We start from the raw sequence: 24,159 nt of genomic DNA, 5'->3' as shown, positions 1-24,159 counted from the left end.
GTATCTATTTGGGAAATTTTGAGCTTCCTGGATCTGGATGTCCATATGTCTCCCCAGACTTGGGAAGTTTCCAGCTATTATTTTGTTAAATAGGTTTTCAACATATTTTCCCTTCTCTTCTCCTTCTGGAAGTCCCATAATACAAATATTTGTTCACTTAATAGTAATAATTGTAGGCTTTCTTCACTCTTTTTCATTCTTATTTCTTTTTTCTTTCTCTGACTGGGTAATTTCAAATGGCCTATCTTCAAGTTCAAGGATTAGTTTTTCTGCTTGATTAATAAGTCTGCTGGTGAAGCTCTCTATTGTATTTCTATTTCATTCATTGAATTCTTCAGCTGCAGGGTTTCTGTCTGCTTCTTTTTTATGACTTCCATCTCTTTGTTGAATTTCTCATTCATATGGGGATTTGTTTTCCTGATTTTGTTGAACTGTCAATCGAATTTTCTTGTCTTGTTGAGTTTCCTTAAGATCATTATTTTAAATTCCTTTCCTGGCAATTAGTTAATTTCCTTTCTTCAGTGTCTGTTACTAGAGAGTTATATTCCTTCAGTAGTGCCATATTTCCTTGCTTTATCATGTTTCTTGTGTACCTGCACTGATGTCTGTGTACTTGGTGGAATAACTGCCTCTTCCAAACTTTCTAGAGTGGCTTTTATAGAGGAAGATTTTCACCTGTAGTTGAAATTTTGTGTGCTCATTGGGATGGATGTGGCGACATTGTTTCCAGATAGGTGAAATGGTATAGTCTCTGTGCAGTTTCTTTAACTGTGTTCAACATCAGCAATACCTGTGGGCACCTCAGTGGCCTTGGCTGTAGAAAGTTTGTGAGAGCAGCAGCAGCGGCATATGTTATTAATGTCCTTGAAGTTGAGGGCTTTTGGAGTCCTCCTACTCTTGTTTTCCCCACAATGGGGAAACTTAGCTGAGGGGGATCCCTCTTGGTGTCAGGTCTGACATGGCCTATAAGCAGCTGCAGTGGCACTGGGTTCCAGGTGCAGTTGCTCAGAGCAGGTGTGGGGTTAGGGTCCTAAGCACAGGATCTCCCAAACTTATTGTGGCTCCTGAGTCTTGGGGTGCAGGTTTGGTTTCTGTGGCAAGGTTGGGTGTAGGTTGCCCATAGAGACACGATCTGTGACTCTGAGGCACGTCCTAGCAGCTTGAGCCCAGGAGGCTGGGCTGTAGCTGTGATTTTACCCCTGGGGGGCAGGGCACAGTACTGGCCTGACTCCAGAGAGGAAGCTTGCTGTGGAGGTTTGGGCCCAGGAGGAGGATATGGTTGCAATATGGGAACCTAAACAAATAAAACTCAAAGGCAACTCAGGTCTCAGGGCATGAGGCACTGTGTAGTAGTGACACAAGACCATGGAATGGTGGGGCTCAGCATTATCCAAGACACTGTAAGACCAGGTACAATGGCAGCAAGTAACCCAGAAAAGCAGAGCACAGCTGTTCTTCGGGCCTTAGGAAGTACAAGGAAAAGAATAGCAGTGACTCCACTTTCCAGGGAGAGGGGTATTTCAGCCACTCAGACTCTAGGGGTCTAGTACAGCTCCAGAGAAGCCAGGTACTAGAGTTGTTTGGACTGTAAGGCAGAGTTCCTTAGTTCAGCCAATGCTCTGTTTCCTTGGGACACAGGTTACGACATCAACTCAGCACTGGGTTGTGTAGCAGCTCAGTTTGGCCAGGGTACCAATTCCCAGAGGGCAATGTGCTGCTTCAGTTCAGGGCTGGGGGTGGCCAAGGCACCATTTCTTGGGATGCAGGGAGTTTCTTCAACTTAGGCACTGAGGAGGAATGACTGCTTTGAGTGGCCAATGAATTGTTTTTCTAGGAGGCAAAGTACTGTCTCAGCTTTGGCCCAAGGGAATGAGGGGAGAGGGAGATGGAGTGACTCCACCTCCACTTGGCCTCATGTGGAAGAGTGCTTGCAGCTCCGCTTGGGGATGCTGGGCCACTGGCCTGAGATGGTTTGGTGGTGGCTTAGCCCCAGGGATGAAGGGGTGTCGTGACTACTCACCCCTGAGAAAGACACACTCCAGCCGTAGTTCCAATCCCAAGTTGGTGTAGTGCAGTAGCCACATGTGCCACAAGGGTCAGGGCACTGTGTCAGCTTCTTCTCTGGAGAGAGCACAGGTATGTGGTCTAGAGGCAGCTCCCTCAGCTGGGCTTAATGCCTGTGAGGACTGCAGGGGACCCTAGTAGTGAGCTGTGTAGGTGTCCAGGGTGTCGATGGGGGCTGCTGGGATCCTTTTGCTTACTTTCACTTCATAGGTAGAAGTTCTTCCCAGTTCCCACCTGATCCTGGTTGGGGGATGGGGTAGTGGAGACCTGGCATTGCCTTCTGTTCTCTATGTGGCCATCTTGAGTTTCTGTGCTCACCAGGATTTCTGCTACTCCTCTGAGGCAAGATGGCACTCTCCCTCAGTTATTTTTCTTAATGTAGTTGTTTATTTGTTGTTCTGGCTTGTCTTTGTGAGGGAAACAGGCCCTAAGGGCTTCTAGTTGGCCATCTTGCTGATGTTACCGAAATAAATGTTTCTAAAATGTTTTAATTATAAAAGAGTTAAATGTCCTATTGAAATAGAAATGAACATATTCAAGCAAATTTAGTCATTCAAATAGAAAATTAAAAGGCAAACCCAATAATGTTAATAGCTATCCTATGAAAAGTAATGGAGAAAAAATTACTTATTCCATTAAATTCAACAATGCAGACAGGTCACATGTTCTATAGCTTTTATTTGTGATGTTTCTGCCCAAAAAGATTAGGTTGTATCAGACAGGAATGAAAGGGGAAATGAGGCTGGGTGCAGTGGCTCACACCTGTAATCCCAGAACTTTGGGAGACTGAGGCAGAAGGATCTCTTGAGCCCAGGAATTTAAGACCAGCCTGGGCAACATAGTGAGACCCTGTCTTAAAAAAAATAGCCAGGCATGGTGGCACCGTCTATAGTCTTAGTTACTCAGGAGGCTGACATGGGAGGATCATTTGAACCTGGGAGATAGAGGCTGGAGTGAGCCATGATTATGCCATTGCACTCCAGCCTTGGCAACAGAGTGAGCTCTTGTCTCTAAAAAAAAGGTTGGGGGGGAAGGGGGATGACAGACTAAAAGTTTCAAGTTTCCTCTTCCATATAGAAATCTTCCATTTTGAGGACACCAGCAGAAACCTTTCTAAAAACTTCTAATCCTATGATTTTATGCTACTTAAATCCCAATTTTAAATCTTGGACAAAGAAGCAATAAGAGTAGAGCAAAACAAGCAAACAAACAAAAGAGCTGTTTGAAGATTTGCCAACAAGTTATTAGCAATGCTTGAAATTTAGAATCATCTTCCTTTTTAAAGAGGATAAATCTGCTTTTCTTCTTCCATACTGCCATCAGCTCAGCAATCATCTCCTCAGACCAAATGGCTACCAATATGTGTTTATTGAGAGTCATTTTGTATAAGCCTGCCCTTGGAGAGAATAATTATTCTTGTTTGCAGACATTTTTATCTGGCAGCAGATTCTGCCTCCTCATTGCTATCCTTATTCTCATTTGCTGGGCTTAATCCTTCATATTTTATGCTATCTGTCTGTCCCTATTGCTATACCTTACTCATATATATGATTCCATATAATTCCATGTAATTGGATTCCATATCATCTAATCTATGGGACTTCCTTATAACATTACCCTTAGGTTCCTTAAATTCTAAGATTCATCATATCTAAAGCCTTCATTTTACAAACAAGGAGACTTGGGTCTATGGAGGTTAAGGAACTTGCCAAAGATCACAGGATCATTTAGTGAAGATCCAGTATTGGAACCCAGCTGCTATAACTACTGTCTAGTGTTCTCTGTAGGATGTGGCTTTGTGTTATGAAATTTGCCCATCTTATAAGTGAAAATCACATCATTATGTCTTTTGGAATTTCATTAAGTAAATTCTCTTTGGATATATCGTAAGACAAGCCAGGTAGTATAATGTAAAATTTGTAGAAGACACAGTTACTGAAGAGAACATGACAATTGATAAACTTAGGAACATTTGAAGCTCAACCAATACAATGATTTTTGAAAGGGCTGAAGAACTTAACTAACCTTGACAGTTCTTTCCCTTGTTTACTATATACTTTAAAAACTGAAAATCTGGTACACCAAAGTTAGCCAGCTAAATCTTTAAACCCAGTGAAGAGAAAAATAATTTAAATTAAGATCTAATAAAATGAAGAAAGGAATTTATCATACTGGAATGAGAATTTTAGTGGCTTTTGACTGGTAAATATTGGTCATAAGAGACAAATATAATACATAAAAAGTCACTAAGGAGAATAAGAAGTTAGTAAATTGAAGAGAAATTTGTAAGCCAGTGAAGACAAAGAGATAAAACAAGAAGAGAGAACAAGCAGAACTGTGGAATGGCTTGGGTTCTTTTAATCTTAAAAGTGAGAGTAGCCAGGTATACAGAAGGAATATAACTATATAGATTTAAGATTTTGGACAAAGCATTCTGCAACATATTCCACTTCTGACTGTGCTGACAAATGCATAAGTCTTCTAATATTTTCACATCCTTGCCAACACTTGTTATTTTCCACTTAAAAGATTAGAGCCAGAGTTGGGCACAGTTGGCAGGTACCTGTAGTTACAGCTGCTCAGGAGGCTGAGGTGGGAGGATCACTGGATCCCAGGACTTAGAGCCCAGCCTGGGCAACACAGTGAGACTCCCATCTCTATTTTTAGAAATTAAAAATAAATAAGATAAATGTATAGCCATACTAGGAGACATGAAGGGTTATCTCGTGGCTTTAGCATAACCAGTATTTTAACTGTATATGTGTACTGGGAAACTTGAAGCCAAGTTAATTACCACAATTTAAATAAGAACATTCTTATATTTTACCTTTCTTCATAGATTCTTTTTCCATTCCCTCCTTGTATGTGTATAAGAGTTCATCAACTTCCTTCAGATCCAGGAAGCCTGAGCCATCACTGTCCCACTTCTGAAAGATGGCTTCTAGAAGAAGCCTCCGTCGGACTTGGAAAGCATTTTGGCTAAACTGGGATACAAACAGGATAATAAAGCACAGAAGATACATGTTCATTGTGCTAGTGTTTATTCCTAAAAAAGTCCAGCATCTTTTATTAAAACAGGTTTACTTTGGGGCTAAGCATGATATTAACGGAAAATGCAGTGATTCAGCAGTGGTGCATGCCTGTAAATCCAGCCGCTCAGGAGGCTGAGGCAGGAGTATCACTTGAGGCCGGGAGTTGGATACCAGCCTGAGCAACATAGCAAGACCTCAGTCTTAAAAAAATTTTTTTTTCAATTTTTTAGAAAAGAAAATGCAGTGATTAATTTTAATCCCTTAAATACCATTTCTCTGTTTTACCTCTAGGCCAAAACAAAAACAAAAACAAAAACAAAAACAAAACAAAACAGACATTCTTGTTTGGTCCCATGGTAGGGGGTTATCAGAACTTATTAACATTAGTGTCAACTAAAGTTGGTATACAACCTCCCACTGCTAAACTTGACTGGCTTTGAAGAAAAAGAACAACAACAGGCATTCTCTGCATTAGTATTCCTTAAGAATCATTTGTGTGTGTGTGTGTGTGTGTGTGTGTGTGTGCAAATTTCTTCTACAAACCTTAAGAATCTTTGACCATTCTTTTCCACTCCTTCTCTAGTTGTTCAGGAATGTGATAAATACACAGAGTGCTTTGCCTGACTTCTTAGTGGGATTTTAAAATTATTATTATTTTTATCTAGAGACAGAGTCTTGCTGTGTCACCCAGGATGGAATAGAGTGGCATAATTACAGCTCACTGTAACTTCAAATTCCTGAGCCCAAGAGATTTTCCCTCCTCAGCCTCCCAAAGCACTGGAATTACAAGCATGAGCCACTGCACCTGGCCCTAAGGAATATGTTTTGAGTGAAGGGGAATGAATGGCAGTGTTTAAATAATGAAAAATGGCTGTGTTTTAAAAATTCTTTTTTTATATTTAAGATTGATTATATTTGACATTAATTTTATTTATCTTTTAGAGTTTTCACTAGGCTAACTATATTAGCGAGATAGTAATTGAATTAATGTCTAGATAGATCTAATTGCAAAAATAAAATGAATATATACCTTTTGATTAAGTAGGAGGAACTGGAATTGAGAAGGTAAAGGGAATTGTCTAGAATTAGGCTGAAAAGACTCATAGGGCTGATGATTACTGAAAAAGCTTAGTGAAAGTAATTGACATATTTCATGTAAGAGACAAGAAATTGTTCATATAAGCTAATGTGTCACCCAAGTAAGTAGTAAGTTCTTAGGAAATATGTACTACCTGGGTGCTCATGAGTAAAAACATATACTCAGCCATAATCATACCCCAGGTGTGTGTACTCATAAAGACACTCACACACAGGCGTATAATGCACACACACACATCTTTGCATATATCCATATCTGCTTGTCAACCTTCAGAGAAAGAATAAAGCTGTACAATAAACCATCTCCTGCCAGAAGCAATCATGTTATTATTAAGGGAATGAGTTCTCTGGGGTGTGATCTTAGAATATTTGATGATAAAATAGAATCTTTAACGGCTATGCTTGTTGAAATAAAGTGATCAGTTTGGTTGTACATTTTTTAACATGAGCCATATCAGGAGCAACTGAGGTTGAGAGATTTACTTATAATAGTGACCTCATTTGTATTATTAATAAATAATACTACCCACCTGTTCTAAGGCATTCATTTTCTCTTGTTCTGTTTCAACATAGCCCTCCTTAAAAAAGGAGGTGAGAGTCTCGCTGACACTCAAGGGAGCATCTTCACCAACAAATGTCTCCAGGAGTTGCACAAACTGGAGCAGATTGAATGAAACTCCATTGAAGGCAGTTCTGCCTTTTACCTCCTTGCAGGACTGAATATTTCTGATAATTGAGTGTAAATCTATCAAGCAGGAAACATTACCAAACAGTAAAGTGAACAAGTCTTTCAGTTAGGGAAAATAAATGAGTGCCTATTGTAATGAATACCTGCTATTTTTGCCTGTCAGGAATCCATGCTCCCTTCAGGAGGACAGTATCCTCCTTTTTTCTTTGGAAAAAACATCTCTCCATTGTCAGTTCAGATGAGTCAGGTCATACTGTGCCTCCCACTCTGGTGCCATGGATGGTCATGTGATATACGTCCAGCTAACAATTCATATATGATAGCAATGTAACCTACTATAGGCCAATGAGAGTTAGCCTTAGAACTTTTGGAAGAACTATTAGGGACGAATCATTCTTTTTGTACTCTGATTGCTGAACTAGTAGAATATAAGCTTAGAGATGCTTTCATGGCCATTTTTGTCACAGCATGGAGAAAACTGTCTCAAATTGAAAGTGACACAGAAAAACAGGGCTCAGAGGCAGACAGACAGTATCCTGTTGCTATTGTTGAGCCTTTGAATCTAGTTGTGCCTGAAAACAGCTGCACTCTGAACTTTCTAGTTAAATAAATTACTAAATACCACCACCACAACTCCTTTCTCCAAGAGTCTTGACTACTATATTTACCTTTTAGCTCAATAGTATAATATGAAGTACATTTCATAAAATGTCAGCAAAGTGACTTCCATTTGATTTATTCATTGATTCAATCATTCATGCCCTTCTATATGAGATTTGATGTGACAAACAAATGATTACTCACAATTTTTATATACATCGGTAAAGCAAAATTGATATAAAGATGACTAAGAAGAACAACATGAATTAGCAGGCTGCAAGAGCTTGACCAATGCCATGCATTTTCACCAGAAAATTTGAGAATAGAAAGTTTGTTATTTGAGGCTTAAATGAGAGAAAAATTTGCAGGTAGGAAGAAGATAATCTTGATCTAATTTAGTTCTACAACTTGTTGATGTGAAAGCCAAAACAATATAATAGGATTTTAGTGAAATATGAGTGCTTTTGGAACAATCATTGTTAAAGACATGCTTTGTCTGAAAGCCAGAAACTACTCTGCTCTGCTGAGTAGATCTTTCTTTGTAAGTCTTCAAAAGCAAGATAAGATTCTCACTTGTCTCATATGTTTAGATGTGGCCCTACCAGAGAAAGGCATAGCTGAAATGATTTCTATTGAGTTTTAGTATCTAGTATCTGATTTTCTCTGTATGCTTAGATCATAGCTTTAAAGTGGTGGTAGGGTCATATCATGGTTAAAAAATGTATACTAATACGATAAGTTTCAAAGCAGAAGAGCACTCATCAATAGCACATTCCACCATCAACAGTACACCACCACCAAATACATCTATCTGGTATATATTTAGATTCACCAGCTTACGGACAAAATAATGCAAGGAACACCTTCCCATTCTGCCTTAGCTAAATGCAGTCTTTATCATCGAGTACCAGAGTAAATTAAATCCATCTATTGGACTGCCATCTATTCTTCCTACTTTCATTGTTAACATGTACCTGCGAACCTGGAGTTACCATAGATTAAGTTTGCCTGTTCCTCATCTTCAAATGTGACATACTTCATCTTCCAGTTGCAAGTAAAAAATTCACCTGTAAAAACACATTCCATAACGCAGCCAATCAAACTTCACTTTCACAATATTTTTGTTCTAGGGTATAAATGAAAGGAGGATTAAATGAGGAGTTACCTGACCATGACTTTCCTTCTATTTTTTGGGACTTGGGTTCACAGGACTTGTCTTTCTGAACTTCCTTTTTTGTAGTTTCTAAAAGGTACAAATGAAAATGCTTATGAATTAGACATTACATATTCCATTAGCTATTCTAAGGTTAATAAGTGATAGAAATGCCTTGCATATAGAACACAAAAAACTCTAAGTACTTTCCCATATATGTAGTGTCGTAATCAACCACAGTGAATAAATTAATAACTTGAATTGTTGAAAGCAGCTCTGTAGCAAAAGCTATTATTATATCCAATTTGGCCATGCAAAATGAGGGCTATATTTCCCAGCCACCCTCACAGCTAGGTATTACTATACAGTAGCCCTCTTTTTATACTTGGGAGGATATGTTCCAAGATCCCTAGTGAATGCCTGAAACTGAAGATAGTACATATACTTTTGCAGTTTGAGGTGTGACAGAAAAACTAGCATGAGTTTCTTTTTCCTTCTTCACAATTTAATAAGTAAAAGATTTGTTCTTACTGTACATTTTAACAACCCCAGAATACAATTTTCTTTCTTTCCTAAGTTGAGAACTTTCATCCCTCCCTCCCTCCCTCCCTCCCTCCCTTCCTTCCTTCCTTCCTTCCTCTCTCTCTCTCTCTCTTCTTTCTGATAGGGTTTCACTTTGTTGCTTAGGCTGGATGGAGTGCAGTGGTGCAATCATGGCTTATTGCAGGCTCAACCTCCTGAGGTTCAGGTGATCCTCCCACCTCAGCCTCCTGTGTAGCCAAGACTACAGGTGCATGCCACTATGCCCAGCTAATTTTTTTTTGAGATGGCGTTTTGCCATGTTGCTCAGGCTGGTCTTGAACTCCTGGGCTTAAGCAATCCACCTGCCTCAGCCTCTCAAAGTGCTGGGATTACAGGCATGAGCCACCGTGCCCAGCTGAGAACTTTCACATTTTCACTTCAAAGGTAGCACTTTATGCCTTCTCTTTGGCATATCCAAATTGCCAGCATCATTACTCTTGTGACTGGAGCCATTATTAGGTAAAATAAGGGTTACTTGAACAAGAGTACTGCAACATAATGACAATCTGATAATCCAGCAGCTATTAAGTGACTAATGAGCAGGTAACATAGACAACATGGACATACTGAACAAAAGGTGCAAGATTTCATTATACTACTCAGAATGGTGCACAATTTAAAATGTATGAATTGTTTATTTCTAGAATTTCCATGTAATACTTTCTGACTGTGGTTGATTGCGGTTTACTGAAACTGTGGAAAGCAAAACCATGGATAAGGGAGAACTACTGTATGCCTAAATTCTGACCAAAGACATGAGAATAAATATTTGAAATTCAGGGTGCATTCTGTCTTAAATATGACTTTCAGAAACTCTTCTAGAACATATATTTTATATTTAACTGAAAAAAGTGAGACCCATTTACAGTTGAAATAAAAGAAAAATTTTAAAATGGTTTCTAGTATCAGACATTACATTTAAAACAAAAGGCCTTCTCCTACCTTTCCAGAAACCCAATTAAAACACTTCTATAATCTAGTACAATGGAAATTATACGTAAATTGACAATAGAGACATTCTGGTTTGCATTTCACTGGTGAATGTAATTAACTTAATTGATTATTGTTCAAGGTCTAGACTCATGTTGAGCAGCAAAATATGCCTGAGATTTGCATGACCTGATATGCCAGAAAAAAAATTCTGACTTAAATGAGTATTTTCTGAAAAGACTTCAAAAACCATTCCATGAAACAGGGAGCCGATGTTGTAGAAGAACTGCATTACTACCTGAAAAGTGATCTTTTCTACTTAATGTTGGAACTTCCTCTTGCAGTTCAGAACTCAGGAATACTTCCTCTTCATATGCTTGTTCCCAAGACCTCTTTTCCTGTAGAGGGACTTCAATGTACTCAGAGGGTATAGGCTCCCCATATTTTGTACTTTTTAAGATACTATCTTTTCTTGATTGTGAAGTTGAGTCTTTTTGCTCTTCTGAAATTATCTCTTCATAAGGTGCTTGTTCTGATTTTTGGTATGGTTCTTCTATTATTGACTCTCTGAGTGATTCCTGTTCTGCAGTTGACATTCTGCGTGATCCTTGTTCTGCTACTGACCCTTTGCGTCGATCTTTTTCTGCAGTTGACTCTCTGCGTGACCCCTGTTCTGCAACTGACTCTCTGCGTGACCCCTGTTCTGCAATAGACTCTCTGCGTGACCGCTGTTCTGCAACTGACTCTCTGCGTGCCCCTTGTTCTGAAACTGACACTCTGCGTGGTCCTTGTCCTTCTATTGACCCTTTTTGCTGTCCTTGTTCTGTAGTTGACTCTCTGTGTGTTTCTTGTTCTGTTACTATCCCTCTACTTGACTCTTGTTCTAGAGTTGACTCTGTGTGGGTTCCTGGTTCTATTACTGATTCTGTGTACAGTTCTTGTTCTGCAGTTGACTTTTTGCCTTGTTCTTCAGTTGAAATTCTTTGTGGTCCTTGTTCTGCAGTTACTCCTCTCCACTGTTCTGGTGGGTTTGGTGGTGTTGTTGATGTTCTCTGTTCATCAAGTTTAGGTTGATCTGGACTTTCTAATAATTTACTTTGGGTTTTGCTAGCATGTTTTGCAGAAAGTAATGTATTCATCTCTAAGAGCACTTCGTCAAAACCTTCATAAATGTGTTTCTGATTATCCATGTCTCCCCACAACTCAGTCAAGTTTATCTCTTCAAATTCAATGAATGGCCCTAATGCAGAAAACAAAATATTCACTTAAACCATTGATCTTATAATGCAGAATTAGAGCTATTAAATTAACGCAAAGAAAAGCATTGAGCACAGAGATTGTAATATAGACCTATTGCTCTAAATAAATATCAGTTATCTTTGGTTGCAACACAATAAAAAGTAAAAAGGTATCCAAAAGAACTTATACTACTAAGTTAGAAATCATCCCTTCCTAATAGGTGTGATTTTGGAAATAAACAGGATTCTCCTTTTGCTACTTGGAGTGTTGCTTAGACTGCCAAGGCCAATAGAATTTGTCCTCTACCTTTGTAGTCCCCTACAATAAGCATCGCATAGGGATGGGAAAGGGGACACATCTTTCATCTCAAATATATTTTCAATATCTGCAATATAAAAAGCAAGTCTTTATCCATGACAATCTTTCACTGAGGCTATATTTTTCCAGCATTCATTTTCCCCCCTATCTCTTTCCCTCTTCTATGTTCTTCATTCCTCAGTTATTTTCCTCTACAACTTATATGGGCACCTGGAACAGAATACTAGGGAAAGACTGGATAGTATTCACAGAATCCCACTGTTAAACAACGACAATAAAACCCTGGTGTCTGTACTATAAAGAGTGGAAATCATGCCACAAGACTGTCCCCGTTTCTCCCAAAACAGTAGTGGTAAGCTATAAAATTGTGATTCTCACAATTTTCAGAAATACTCCAAGTATATCACCCACAGATTTGTAAGTATCCAAGTAATAAATCTTCACACAAAAATAAAATATTGACATTCTTGGCCAGGTGTGGTGGCTCAATGCCTGTAATCCCAGCACTTTGGGAGCCAAGGCAGGTGGATACCTGAGGTCAGGAGTTTGAGATCAGCCTGCCCAACATGGTGAAACCCCGTCTCTACTAAAAATACAAAAAAAATAGCTGCGTGTAGTGGCGGGCACCTGTAATCCCAGATACTTGGGAGGATAAGGCAGGGATAATCGCTTGAACCCGGGAGGCAGAGGTTGCAGTTAGCTGAGATTGCGCCATTGCACTCCAGCCTGGGCAACAGAGTAAGACTGTCTCAAAAAAAAAAAAAAAAAAAAAAAAAAAAAAAAAAAGACATTCTTTGAGAAACTCAGCCAGTATGATACCTTCTCTTTAAAAAAAAAAATGAAAAAAGCTGAGCACAGTGGCACATGCCTGTAGTCCTGGCTACTCTGGAGCCTGAGGCAGGAGGATTGCTGGATCCCAGGAGTTTGAAGCCAGCCTGGGCAACATAGCAAGACCCCATCTCTGAAAAAGTAAAATAAAATAAAAATAAACCCCATAATTCTATTTGTCTTGGAAATAACATAAAAAGGACATTTTACTGTATAAGTAAAGGTACACAAGTAAAAATGCTTGGGAAAAGGAAATATTATTCTTATAAATCTTATAATTTTAAGTTGGGTATTGGGTGCAGTGGCTTACACATATAATCCCAGCACCCAGGCATTTGAGACTATCCTTGGAAACAGGGTGAAACCCTCTCTCTATTAAAAATACAAAAAATTAGCTGGGCATGGTGGTATACACCTGTAGTCCCAGCTACTCAGGGGGCTGAGGTGGGAGAATCATCTCCCACCTGGGAGGTTGAGGCTGCAGTGAGTCATGATCATGCCACTGCACTCCAGCCTGGGCAAGAAGAGTAAGATTCTGTCTCAAAAAAATTTTTTTGTTGATAAAATGGAATTACCATTACAAACTTAATTTCCAAAACATTCAGACTGTCACTAGAGCATTTCTTCATTTGCATGAATTTAAAATTGAGTTCTCACTGAGTTCTGATATAAAATTTTTGAGTATTGCACTGTGGTGAAAAATACATCTAGTTGTGATGAAGAGTGAATTTTGTGGAGGAAATAAACAACTAGATACAGTTATCATGATCTAAGAAAGCTATTATGTGAAGGGATTCCATGGTGGTAGAATAATCTTGTGTTATCATATCAGTGTATCATATCAGTACATATCAAGTGACACTTCAGCTTGAACATACTCCCTCTGAGTGGCACTTACATTGTCGTGGGTTTCGAAGTAAACTCCTAAGCATTTGTGAACTATGGTCATAGAACAATTCCAGCAAGGCCAATGTCCTCTGCCGATCCAAAAACCCTACCTAAGCAAAGAAGAAAGTTTGTGATTAGTTGTTACAGGAGATTTAAGATTTTTATGCAGTTGGAACGTGGCTTATTGAAGCTTTCATCATCACTACCACCACAACAATCATTATCGTGTAAGTAAAAGCTGCAGCATCAAAATCAGGAAAGTTATATCTTGCCTTTAGGCTTATACTCTACTTTCTCATTCTATGACATGTCAAAATGACCTCTACTTAGTAAATGTTTAAGAACTATTTGTGACTGACTTATTGTTGGCTAAATCCAATGTATAATGTTCAGTTCTTATCTTACCTGACCTGAGTATGTCACTTGAAACAATTAACTGCACCCTACTTGTTCTTTTTCCATTGTTATTTTTGAAAAACTTTTTAATAATAGAATATAGAAAATGATAGAATTAACATATGTGTTCCCAACACCTAGAAATAATAATTGTTAACATTTTGTGTATGTGCTTTAAAAAGTCCGATATAGCAACACAGTGAGACCCCCATTGCTTCAAAAAGTAAAAAATTAGCCAGGCATAGTGGTGCACACCTGTAGTCCTAGCTACTCCAGAGGCTGAGGCCAGAGGATTGCTTGATTTGCAATGAGCTATGATCATGTCACTGCACTCCAGCCTGGCTGACAGAGCAAGACCTTGTCTCAAAAACAAAAACAAAAATACCTGATATCGGCCAGGCGCGATGGCTCATGACTGTAATCCCAGCACTTTGGGAGGCCGAGGTGGGTGGATCACCTAAGGTTGGGAGTTCAAGACCAGCCTGACCAACATGGAGAAACCCTGTCTCTACTAAAAATACAAAAATTAGCCAGGCATGGTGATGGGTGCCTGTAATCCCAGCTACTCGGGAGGCTGAGGCAGGAGAATCACTTGAACCCAGGAGGCGGAGGTTGCGGTGAGCAGAGATCATGCCATTGCACTCCAGCCTGGGCAATAAGAGCAAAACTCCATCTGAAAAAAAAAAAAAAAAAAAAAAAAACCTGATACAGTACATATGTCTTTCTTCAAATTGCTTTTATTTACTTAACATTGAGATCTAATTCATATCTGTAAAGAAATATATTTTATTCTTTTTAACTGCAATAACGCATTCTGTAATATGAAAACACCATAATAATAATAAAAAAAAACTCCTCTATTGATGGGCGTTTTCATTATTTTTAGTATTTTGATATCAACATAATGCTGCAATAGATATCCTTATACACAGCTCCTTGTGTACATATGCAAACATTTCTCTAGGGTAAATAACTAGAAGTGGAATTACTGGATTGTATAATATATGCACTTTCAACTTTATTAGTTATAGCCAAATTGCTTCACAAAATGTTAATACCAATTTACATTCTTGCCAGCATTGAATGACAGTATTATTTCTCCATATCTACATCAATGCTTGATATTATTAGAGTTTATTATTTTTTCTAATCTGATAGATAAAAATGGTATCATTATTATCAATTTGCATTTCCCTGATTACTAGTGAGATTTAATATATTCTCATGTGCTTATTATATGTTTGGGTTTTTCATCTTCTATGAATGGCTTTTTCATATCCTTTTCTCATTTTTCAGTTGGGACCAGTTGCATATTTCTTTTTTTGAGATGGAGTCCCACTCTGTTTCCAGGCTGGAGTACAGTGGCGCGATCTCGGCTCACTGCAACCTCCACCTCCTGGGTTCAAGCGATTCTCCTGCCTCAGCCTCCCGAGTAGCTGGGGCTACAGATGCCTGCCAGCACGCCTGGCTAAACTTTTTGTCTTTTTAGTAGAGATGCAGTTTCACCGTGTTAGCCAAGATGGTCTCGATCTCCTGACCTCGTGATCCGCCCACCTCGGCCTCCCAAAGTGCTGGGATTACAGGTGTGAGCCACTGCGCTCCACCCAGTTGTCTACTTCTTATGGATTTGTAAAATTTTGAGAATGACCATTCTTTTATTTACATAGCAAATATTTTTCCCCAGTTTATCTCATCTTTCAATTTAACTTTTGGTGAGTTTAGCCATATCAACGTTATCCATTAATTTTGAGGATATACATTAATTTTGAGGTAGTCAAACATATAAATCATTTCTCTTTGATATACAGTAAAAAATCAGTGAATGATATTGGGACAATTACTTTTTCATATTGGGAAAAACATAAAAGTAGATCCCACCCTCATTAATGAGAAAAGTGAGTTCTATCTGATCAGAAACCTAGCTGTGGAAAACAAAATTTTAAAAATTTTAGAAGCAGCCAGGTGTGAGTCACCATGGCTGGCTGCTTCTAAAACTTTTTAAGACAGGGTCTCACTAAGGAATGCTCCTAAGGAATACTCCAAATAAGCACAAACCATTTTAAGTTCCAAATATATGCTCTAAATTTTCTTTTTTCTTTTTTCCTTTTTTTTTTGAGACAGGGTCTCACTCTGTAACCCAGACTGGAGTACAGTGGCATGATCATAGCTCACTGCATCCTCAAATTCCTGGTCTCAAGCAATCCTCCTGCCTCAGCAGGAGTCGCTGGGATTACAGGTATGAGCCACCACACTTGGCTGCTTCTAAAATTTTAAAAATTTTGTTTTCCACATCTAGGTTTCTAATTAGACAGAACTCACTTTTCCTCATTAATGAGGGTGGAATCTACTTTTATATTTTTCCCAATATGGAAAATTAATTGTCCTAGCATAACTCATTGATTACTTCTTTTCCCAATGATTTATATTGCCACCTGCGTTATATACTAAATTCCCACATGCTCTTGCATCTGATGCCAGATCTAATATTCTGTTCCACTGATTTGTCTATTCCAGTACCAAAGCCAAAGCTATTTTAATTAATATAAGTTTATTTTAAAAATAAGCTCCTGCACAGCAAAATAAACTATCTCCCATTTGTTTGTCTGTTCACTCTGTTTACACCCGACCTGAATATACAATTTTCATAAGAAGACATACATGGCTGGTGCCTGTAATCACTGCACTCTGGGAGGCCTGGCAGATCACTTGAACCCAGGAATTTGAGACTAGCTTAGACAACATAGTGAAACCCCATCTCTACAAAAATTATCTGGGCCTGGTGGCGTGGCTTATAGTCCCAGCTACTTGGGAGGCTGAGGTAGGAGGATCGCTCAAGCCCAGGAGGTTGAGGCTGCAGTGAACCGTGATCGTGCCACTGCACTCCAGCCTGAATGACAGAATGAGATCCTGTCTCAGGAAAAAAAAAAAAAAAGATGAAGAAGAAGACATACGCGCAGCCAACAAGCATATGAAAAAATGCTCAACATCGCTAATCATTAGCGAAATGCAAATCAAAACCACAATGAGATACATCTCACACCAGTCAGAATGGCTATTATTAAAAAGTCAAAAAATAACAGATGCTGGCAAGGTTGCAGAAAAAAGGGAATGCTTATACACTGTTGGTAGAATGTAAATTAGTTCAGCCATTGTGAAAACTGTTCGGTGATTTCTCAAAGAACTCACAGCAGAATTGCCATTTGGCCCAGCAATCCTATTATTGGGTATATATCCAAAGGGATATAAATTGTTCTACCATAAAGACACATGCACACGTATATTCATTGCAGCACTATTCACAATAGCAAAGACATGGAAACCAACTTAAATATGAACCGATGGTAGACCGTATAAAGAAAATGTGGTACAAGCCAAGCGCAGTGGTTCATGCTTATAATCCCAACAGTTTGGGAGGCTGAAGAGGGAGGATCACTTGAGCTGAGGAGTTCAAGAGCAGCTCTGGGTAACACGGTGAGTTACCATCTCTACAGAAACAGAAAAAATTACCTGGCATGGTGGTATGTACCTGTAGTCCTAGCTAGTCCTGAGGCTGAGGTGGGAGGATCGCTTGAGTCTGAGTTGCAGTGACCTGTGATCACACTACACTCAGCCTAGGTGACAGAGTGAGGCCTTGTCTCCAAAAAAAAAAAAAAAAAAAAAAAAGTAACAGAAAATGTGGTACATATGCACCATGGAATTCTATGCAGTCATAAGAAGAATGAGATTATGCAGCAACATGGATGGAGCTGGAGGCCATAATCCTAAGTGAACTAACACAGGAACAGAAAACCAAATACCAACATGTTTCCACTTATAAGTGGGCGCTAAACACTGAGTACATATGGACAGAAAGAAGGGAACAGACACTGAGGCCTACCTGAGGGTCAGTGGAGGGAGGACGGAGAGTGTCACAAAACTACCTGTAGGGTACTGTGCTTATTATCTGGGTGGCGAAATAATATGTATATCAAACCCCCATGTCACACAATTTACCTATATAACAAACCCATACAAGTACCCCTGAGTCTAAAATAAAAGTTGTCCGGGCAGGTGGTGCACACCTGTAGTTCCAGCACTTTGGGAGGCTGAGGTGGGCAGATAACTTGAGCTCAGGAGTTTGGACCAGCCTGGGCAATGTGGCAAAATCCCATCTCTACGAAAAATAAAAAAATTAACTGGGTATGGTGGCACATGCCTGTAGTCCCAGCTACTAAGGAGGCTGAGGTGGGAGGATGGCTTAAGCCTGGGAGGTGGAGGCTGCAGTGAGCCGAGATCCCACCACTGCACTCCAGCTTGGGTGACAAAGTGAGACCCTGTCTCAAAAAATAAAATTAGTTAATTAATTAAATAAAAGTTTAAAAAATCAGGGAAATTCTCCCCAACTTGTTTTTCATTTGTAACTATTTTTGCTATATTTGAAACTTTTTCCCAACTAAATTTTTTTTAACTAAACCTTTTAAAATATATATATACCCTATAAACAGAAAAGTGCATAAAACCTAAGTATACAGTTTTATGAATTATTGGAATAAAAAAACACACAGGAGGACTTTCTCAAAGAGAATCACAAACTTGAGTAGAGGGTAGAGCTTTGCTCCAAAACTCAAGGGAACTACAATATGATTTTATTGTTTGAATTGCCACAGCATTCCAAATGCAATTCCAAATTGCCATATTCCCTCTAAATACTGTAGGATCTTCTATATAATAAGGCACAAAGTAAAGAAGAGTTTTTGCACTGCAGTTTAGAAAAGCCTACAAAGCCTTTTCTTTCTCTGGGACCCACTCTGGAAGCTGATGACTCATTTAATGCATAAAAGTAACACACACAAATGTGCTCAGTTAATTCATAAAGGCAGCACATGCAAATGTGGCAACAATTGTTTTTAAAATATAAAAACGATCCAATAGGCATTGTGCCTCTTTTTTAGTGGTAGGTGGCACACGGTACAACAATTTACCCTACACCTGGAACTACTGGACTGCTAAAGTTTCTTTTTTCTTTTTGAGACGGAGTTGCGATCTCCGCCTCCCGGGTTCAAGCAATTCTTCTGCCTCAGCCTCCCGAGTAGCTGGGACTACAGGCGCATGCCACCACACCCAGCTAACTTTTGTATTTTTGGTAGAGACAGGGTTTCACCATGTTGGCCAGGGTAGTCTCGTTTCTTGACCTCGTGATCCGCCCGCCTCGGCCTCCCAAAGTAAAAATGTTAACAAGACCATAAACCTGTATTTTTATGGGGCTTATCTCCCATCCTCTGACACACATTGGCTTACTTACCAAGACATCTAATGCTACTTTACCAAGGCATCTAATGCTGCTTTCAGCTAATCAAGTCCAATCATCATGATGGATATCATGGACCTATGTAATGTTCTGTGATATGTCAATACAATCAAAGTCTATGTATACTAGATTACAATACAGAAAAGAAGAACTGCCTTCGCCCTAAGAGAATGCAGTGAAAAGCATTGCTATTCTTGACAGGTGAAATCAATTCTTTTGGTCCTTGTAAACTTCTCTAGAGAAAACAGCATTTGCCAGACCAATAGTTGTTGTGAATGAGAGAGCTATGTCAATTTGGTTCAGTAAAGATTCCACACCTGGAATAGCCACATAAATAGAACCACAGTAATCTACATTCTTCAAGATGTAGGCTGGGTGCAGCGGCTCATGCCTGTAATCCCAGCACTTTGGGATGCTGGGGCAGGCGGATCACCTGAGGTCAGGAGTTTGAGAGCAGCCTGGCTAACATGGTGAAACCCCATCTCTACTAAAAACATAAAATTAGAAGGCATGGTGGCACGCATCCCAGCTACTTGGGAGGCTGAGGTAGGAGAATCGCTCAAACCCAAGAGGTGGATGTTGCAGTGAACTGAAATCGTGCAGCTGTACTCCAGCCTGGGCGACAGGGTAAGACTGTCTCACAAAAGAAAAAAAAAAAAAAAGATGTATCCTCCACCTTCTACATAGACAAAACAGGAAAATTAGATAAGAATGTGATAGGATTACTTCCCCTAAATCCTTTATATATTTTCATATCTATCTCTGTGGAGTTTTTTTTGTTTTTGTTATCTGCTTATGTATTTGTTTTTTTAACATTCTGGCAGACAGGGAAAGTTCAGGAGTTTCTGTTACCATAATACCAGGTCCTTCCTACCATAATAGTCCTCGGTTCCCAATATGGAGAACAAATGTGAAGATTCTGTTGGTTGCTGCGTGTCTATTCCAATTAAACATCCAAGAACCAGAAATAACCATAGCTAAGTCCATAGATTAATTGGGCCTGTGACATAACCTTTGACCAAAATAGCATTTATTGTCTGACATCTATACACCCTAACTTTACCCAGTGGCCCATGGGAGTGCTTTGGGATCCTAGGAATTGATGTTAACTTGGAATCAGTATCTGGTAATCCCTGAGTCTGTGATATTCCTTTGCCAATGCATATTCACCCTAATAAATGGCTACGGGCCCTTTGAGTAAAGCCTAGAGTAAAATCTACGATATATACTTGAGGAAGTCTGGTAGAATTCTTCCCCAAGAGACCCAACCTTCCCTTCAACCAAAGAGTTCTGGGTATACTATCTGACTTAAGTCTGGCATCTGGGTGAGAGACTGAGATTCTCCATTGTGGTATCTCAACTCATGTTTCTGGACCTATAGTTAGTGCTTTTCTGTAAGTAGATCCAGTAATAATTTAGAAGGTATCCTATCCATTTAATTCCTAAGGAAACTGTAATCACCAAGAAAACATTCAGATGGCCACTTTAACTCCCACTACTCATTATGGTAATTCCAAGTATATATTCAGGAACCAACCACAGTGTGAGTCCTAGACAAACTGGATCCGTTAAAATATGGCCTTGGATCTTTGAGACTGAATCAAAATACCATGATTAATTACACTTATGAGCACTAACTTTGACTAGTGGGCCTTGTCTCTGGTAGTTAAATGTCATGTATCTTTTGTCACTCTAGAAGACAATCATTTCCCTTGAAATTACAGCGTTTACTTCAGTGACAGTAACTCTCACCATTGTCCCCAGGACAGCTACCACAGAACTTTTTAGTGATGTTGGTGCTCCCCTCGTTAATTTCTTTAGTTATTTCTCAAGGGAATGTCATTTGGGCTGTCCTGGGCAATATGGTAGAAGTGCACATATAGAGGCTACATATGAAAAATCAATTTCAGAAATCTTGAAAGCCTTTAGATTTCTTACTGTATAGTAAGCCAAGAAGGTTCTGGCATCTCAACCTCATTGAATATAGGCTATCTTTGAGTCAAGGTTTTATTTAATCTACCAGTAAAATTGTTAAAACCAAAAATATTACTGCTAAGTATATACTGCAAAGTATACCAATATTGATAAATTTGAGGCAATCCAAAGTTTTATCTATCCTTAGTCTGAAAATACTATAATCAATTCCCACACATATTACCCAGCTTTCTGCTGCTAGAAATTAGCAAAAACTTACTGATCTGTTGGAGTACCAACACTCATCTTTCAAGACAGACTTTGAACTAGTATTCCTGGAGAAATACTGAGATGAGTCTCCAATTTTGGATTTAAAGGCAATGAATGTTGTACAGGTGGATCGTGAAGAAAACAGACATCTCCTTGCAAACTAATTGCCCCGAGGCAAGTTATTAAAGGATTTCTAAGGAAAGAAAAGCTAATAGTCTCAGACAGGAGAGAAGGTATTGCTTCTCCTGCAAAGGAAAGCTTAGGGAGAATTGTGGCTCAAGTCTCAGATTCCTCCGAGTACACCCATATGTAACTATTCCAAATTTCAGGGTCTCATCTATTTTCTAATGTGCTAACTTTTATGTAAAAGATTTGGCAAGTCTGTGAATTCAACTTGCATCTTGATTCTGTCACATTTATTTGGGGGCTGATTTTTCACCCATATTTGCCCTGAAGCTATAAGAAATAGAGATTTCTATATAATGATCAGGTTTTCTGACTGCAATTTGAGCTGAGAGTTTGAAGTCCTGAGCGTGTCTTTTACTTTCTATAACCTCTCTAATACTGTGAGATGAAGCCCACCCACTGACAACCCCAGGGGTCATCACTATTGTAATTATGGCCAAATGCAGCAAAAGCTTTTCCTTTAATAGGCACTTCATCCCAAGCAACCATAAGTGATTATTTTTAAGAAAATTTTCATTAAGGAGTAACAAATATGCAACGAGGTATGCAAACCCTAAGTGTTTAGCTCACTGAATGTTTGCCACTCGGATAAAGACATAGCACATTTTCATCACTGCCAGAAGGCTCCATTACTATTTCTTAGTCAATAATTCCTCCAAAGGTGGTGATAATTCTGATATTTATCATTATCGATTAGTTTGTTCATTTTTGTTTTTGTTTTCTTTGAGACAAGGTTTCACTCTGTTGCCCAGGCTAGAGTGCAGTGGCATGATCATAGCTCACTATATCTTCTAACTTCTGGGCTCAAGCTATCCTCCTGCCTCAGCCTCCTGGGACTACAGGCGCCATGCGACTACACTCAGCTAATTTTTTTTTATTTTTTTATTTATTTGTAATTTTATTATGTATTTATGTATTCATTTATTTTTGTAGAGACCAGGTCTCACTATGTTGCCCAGGCAGGTCTTGAACTCCTAGACTCAATTGATCCTCTTGCCTCAGACTCCTGAGTAGATAGGACTATAGGCATGCACCACGATACCCAGGTAATTTTTGTTTATTTTTTGTAGAGAGGGGGTCTCACTATATTGCCCTCACAAGTGTGAACCACTGTGCCCAGACCATTCTTGTCTTTTTAAATCAACTTTAGTGAAGTATAGATTCAATAAAATGCACCAATTTTAAGTGTATAGTCCAATGAGTTTTGACAATGTATACACTCATGTGTACCACCACAGTGAAGCTGTAGAACAGTTTCATCATCCCCAGAAGCTCCCTATGTCTCTCTTTTTTTTCTTTCTTTCTTTCTTTTTTTTCCTTTTGGAGACAGAGTCTAGCTCTGTTGCCCAGGCTGGAGTGTAGTGGCACAATCTTGGCTCACTGCAACCTCCACCTCCCGGGTTCAAGTGATTTTCCTGCCTCAGCTTCCTGAGTAACTGGGACCACAGGCACATGCCACCACATCTGGCTAATATTTTGTATTTTTAGTAGAGAAGGGGGTTTGCCATGTTGCCCAGACTAGTCTTGAACTCCTGAGCTCCAGCAATCCACCTGCCTCGGCCTCCCAAAGTGCTAGGATTACAGGCGTGAGCCACCGTGCCTGGCCACTTATGTCCCTTCTTAATCAGTCCCCTCACTCATGGTCCCAGGAAACCACTGATCTGCTTTCTATTGCTGTAAATTACTTTTCCCTTTTCTATAATTTTATATAAATAAAATAATGGCGAATTCTTTGGTTCAGCCTTCTTTCACTTAGAATAATATTTTTGAGATTCATCAGTGTTATTGTATCAGTGGTTCATTCTCTTTTATTACTGAGTAGTATTCCATCGTGTGAATATACTACAATTTGTTTATCCATCCACAAGTCGATGGACATTTGGGTTGTCTCCAGCTTAAAGCTATTATGAATGAGGCTGCTAAGAACAGTCACGTATAAGTCTTTTAGTTTTAATTATATGATTTAATTTGTTTCATTTCATTTATCTTAGGTGCATAATCTAGGAGAGAAATTGCTGATTGCTAGGTCATATGGGGAGTGTATATTGAACTCTTTAAGAAATTGTCAAAACTGTTTTTGAAGTGGTTGTATAATTCCTACCAGCAATCTAAGAGAATTTAAGTTGTTCCATATCTTTCCCAACACTTGGTATTGTCAGTTTTTTTTCTTTTTAATTATAATGAATATCAGATTTTTTTTTTTCTTGTGAGACAGAGTCTTGCTTTGTTGCCCAGGCTGGAGTGCAGTGGTGTGATCTTGGCTCATTGCAACCTCCGCCTCCCAGGTTCAAGCAATTCTCATGCCTCAGCCACTCAGTAGCTGGGATTACAGGTATGGCCACTACGCCCAGCTAATTTTTGTATTTTTAGTAGAGACAAGGTTTTGCCATGGTGGCCAAACTGGTCTTGAACTCCCAGCTTGAACTGATCTGCCCACCTTGGCCTCCCAAAGTGCTGAGATTACAGACGTGAGCCACTGTACTCTGACAGTCTTTTAAATTTTATTCATTCTAGTAGGTTTAATTTTTATCTCACTGTGGCTTCAGTTTGCATGAAAAATTGATGATTATTTATCTGATAAATAATTGATCAGATTAATTATAATCTGATGAATAACTGAACATATTTCCATGTGCTTATTGGATATACCTATATCTTCTTTTCTGGCATGCCCATGATTTTTTAA

At 39.1% G+C, this 24,159-nt stretch overlaps 1 protein-coding gene across 1 annotated transcript in view; it reads right to left on the bottom strand.

Annotated features, from left to right (window-relative positions):
- Positions 1-24,159, bottom strand: part of EFCAB5 (EF-hand calcium binding domain 5) — a 171,261-nt gene that overhangs the window by 47,347 nt on the left and 99,755 nt on the right. Inside the window, exons 9-15 of the mRNA XM_077970687.1 lie at positions 13,431-13,530; positions 10,892-11,387; positions 10,446-10,834; positions 8,648-8,725; positions 8,457-8,549; positions 6,725-6,939; positions 4,892-5,048 (exon numbers count right to left, since the gene is read on the bottom strand). Coding sequence (XP_077826813.1) covers positions 4,892-5,048; positions 6,725-6,939; positions 8,457-8,549; positions 8,648-8,725; positions 10,446-10,834; positions 10,892-11,387; positions 13,431-13,530 — 1,528 coding nt within the window. The remainder of the gene's footprint in view (positions 1-4,891; positions 5,049-6,724; positions 6,940-8,456; positions 8,550-8,647; positions 8,726-10,445; positions 10,835-10,891; positions 11,388-13,430; positions 13,531-24,159) is intronic.

Source organism: Macaca mulatta, chromosome 16, assembly GCF_049350105.2.
Source record: "Macaca mulatta isolate MMU2019108-1 chromosome 16, T2T-MMU8v2.0, whole genome shotgun sequence".
NCBI classification, from domain to species: Eukaryota; Metazoa; Chordata; class Mammalia; order Primates; family Cercopithecidae; genus Macaca; species Macaca mulatta.
Note: the sequence above shows the minus strand (reverse complement) of the source record. Positions and strands in the feature narration are given on the sequence as shown.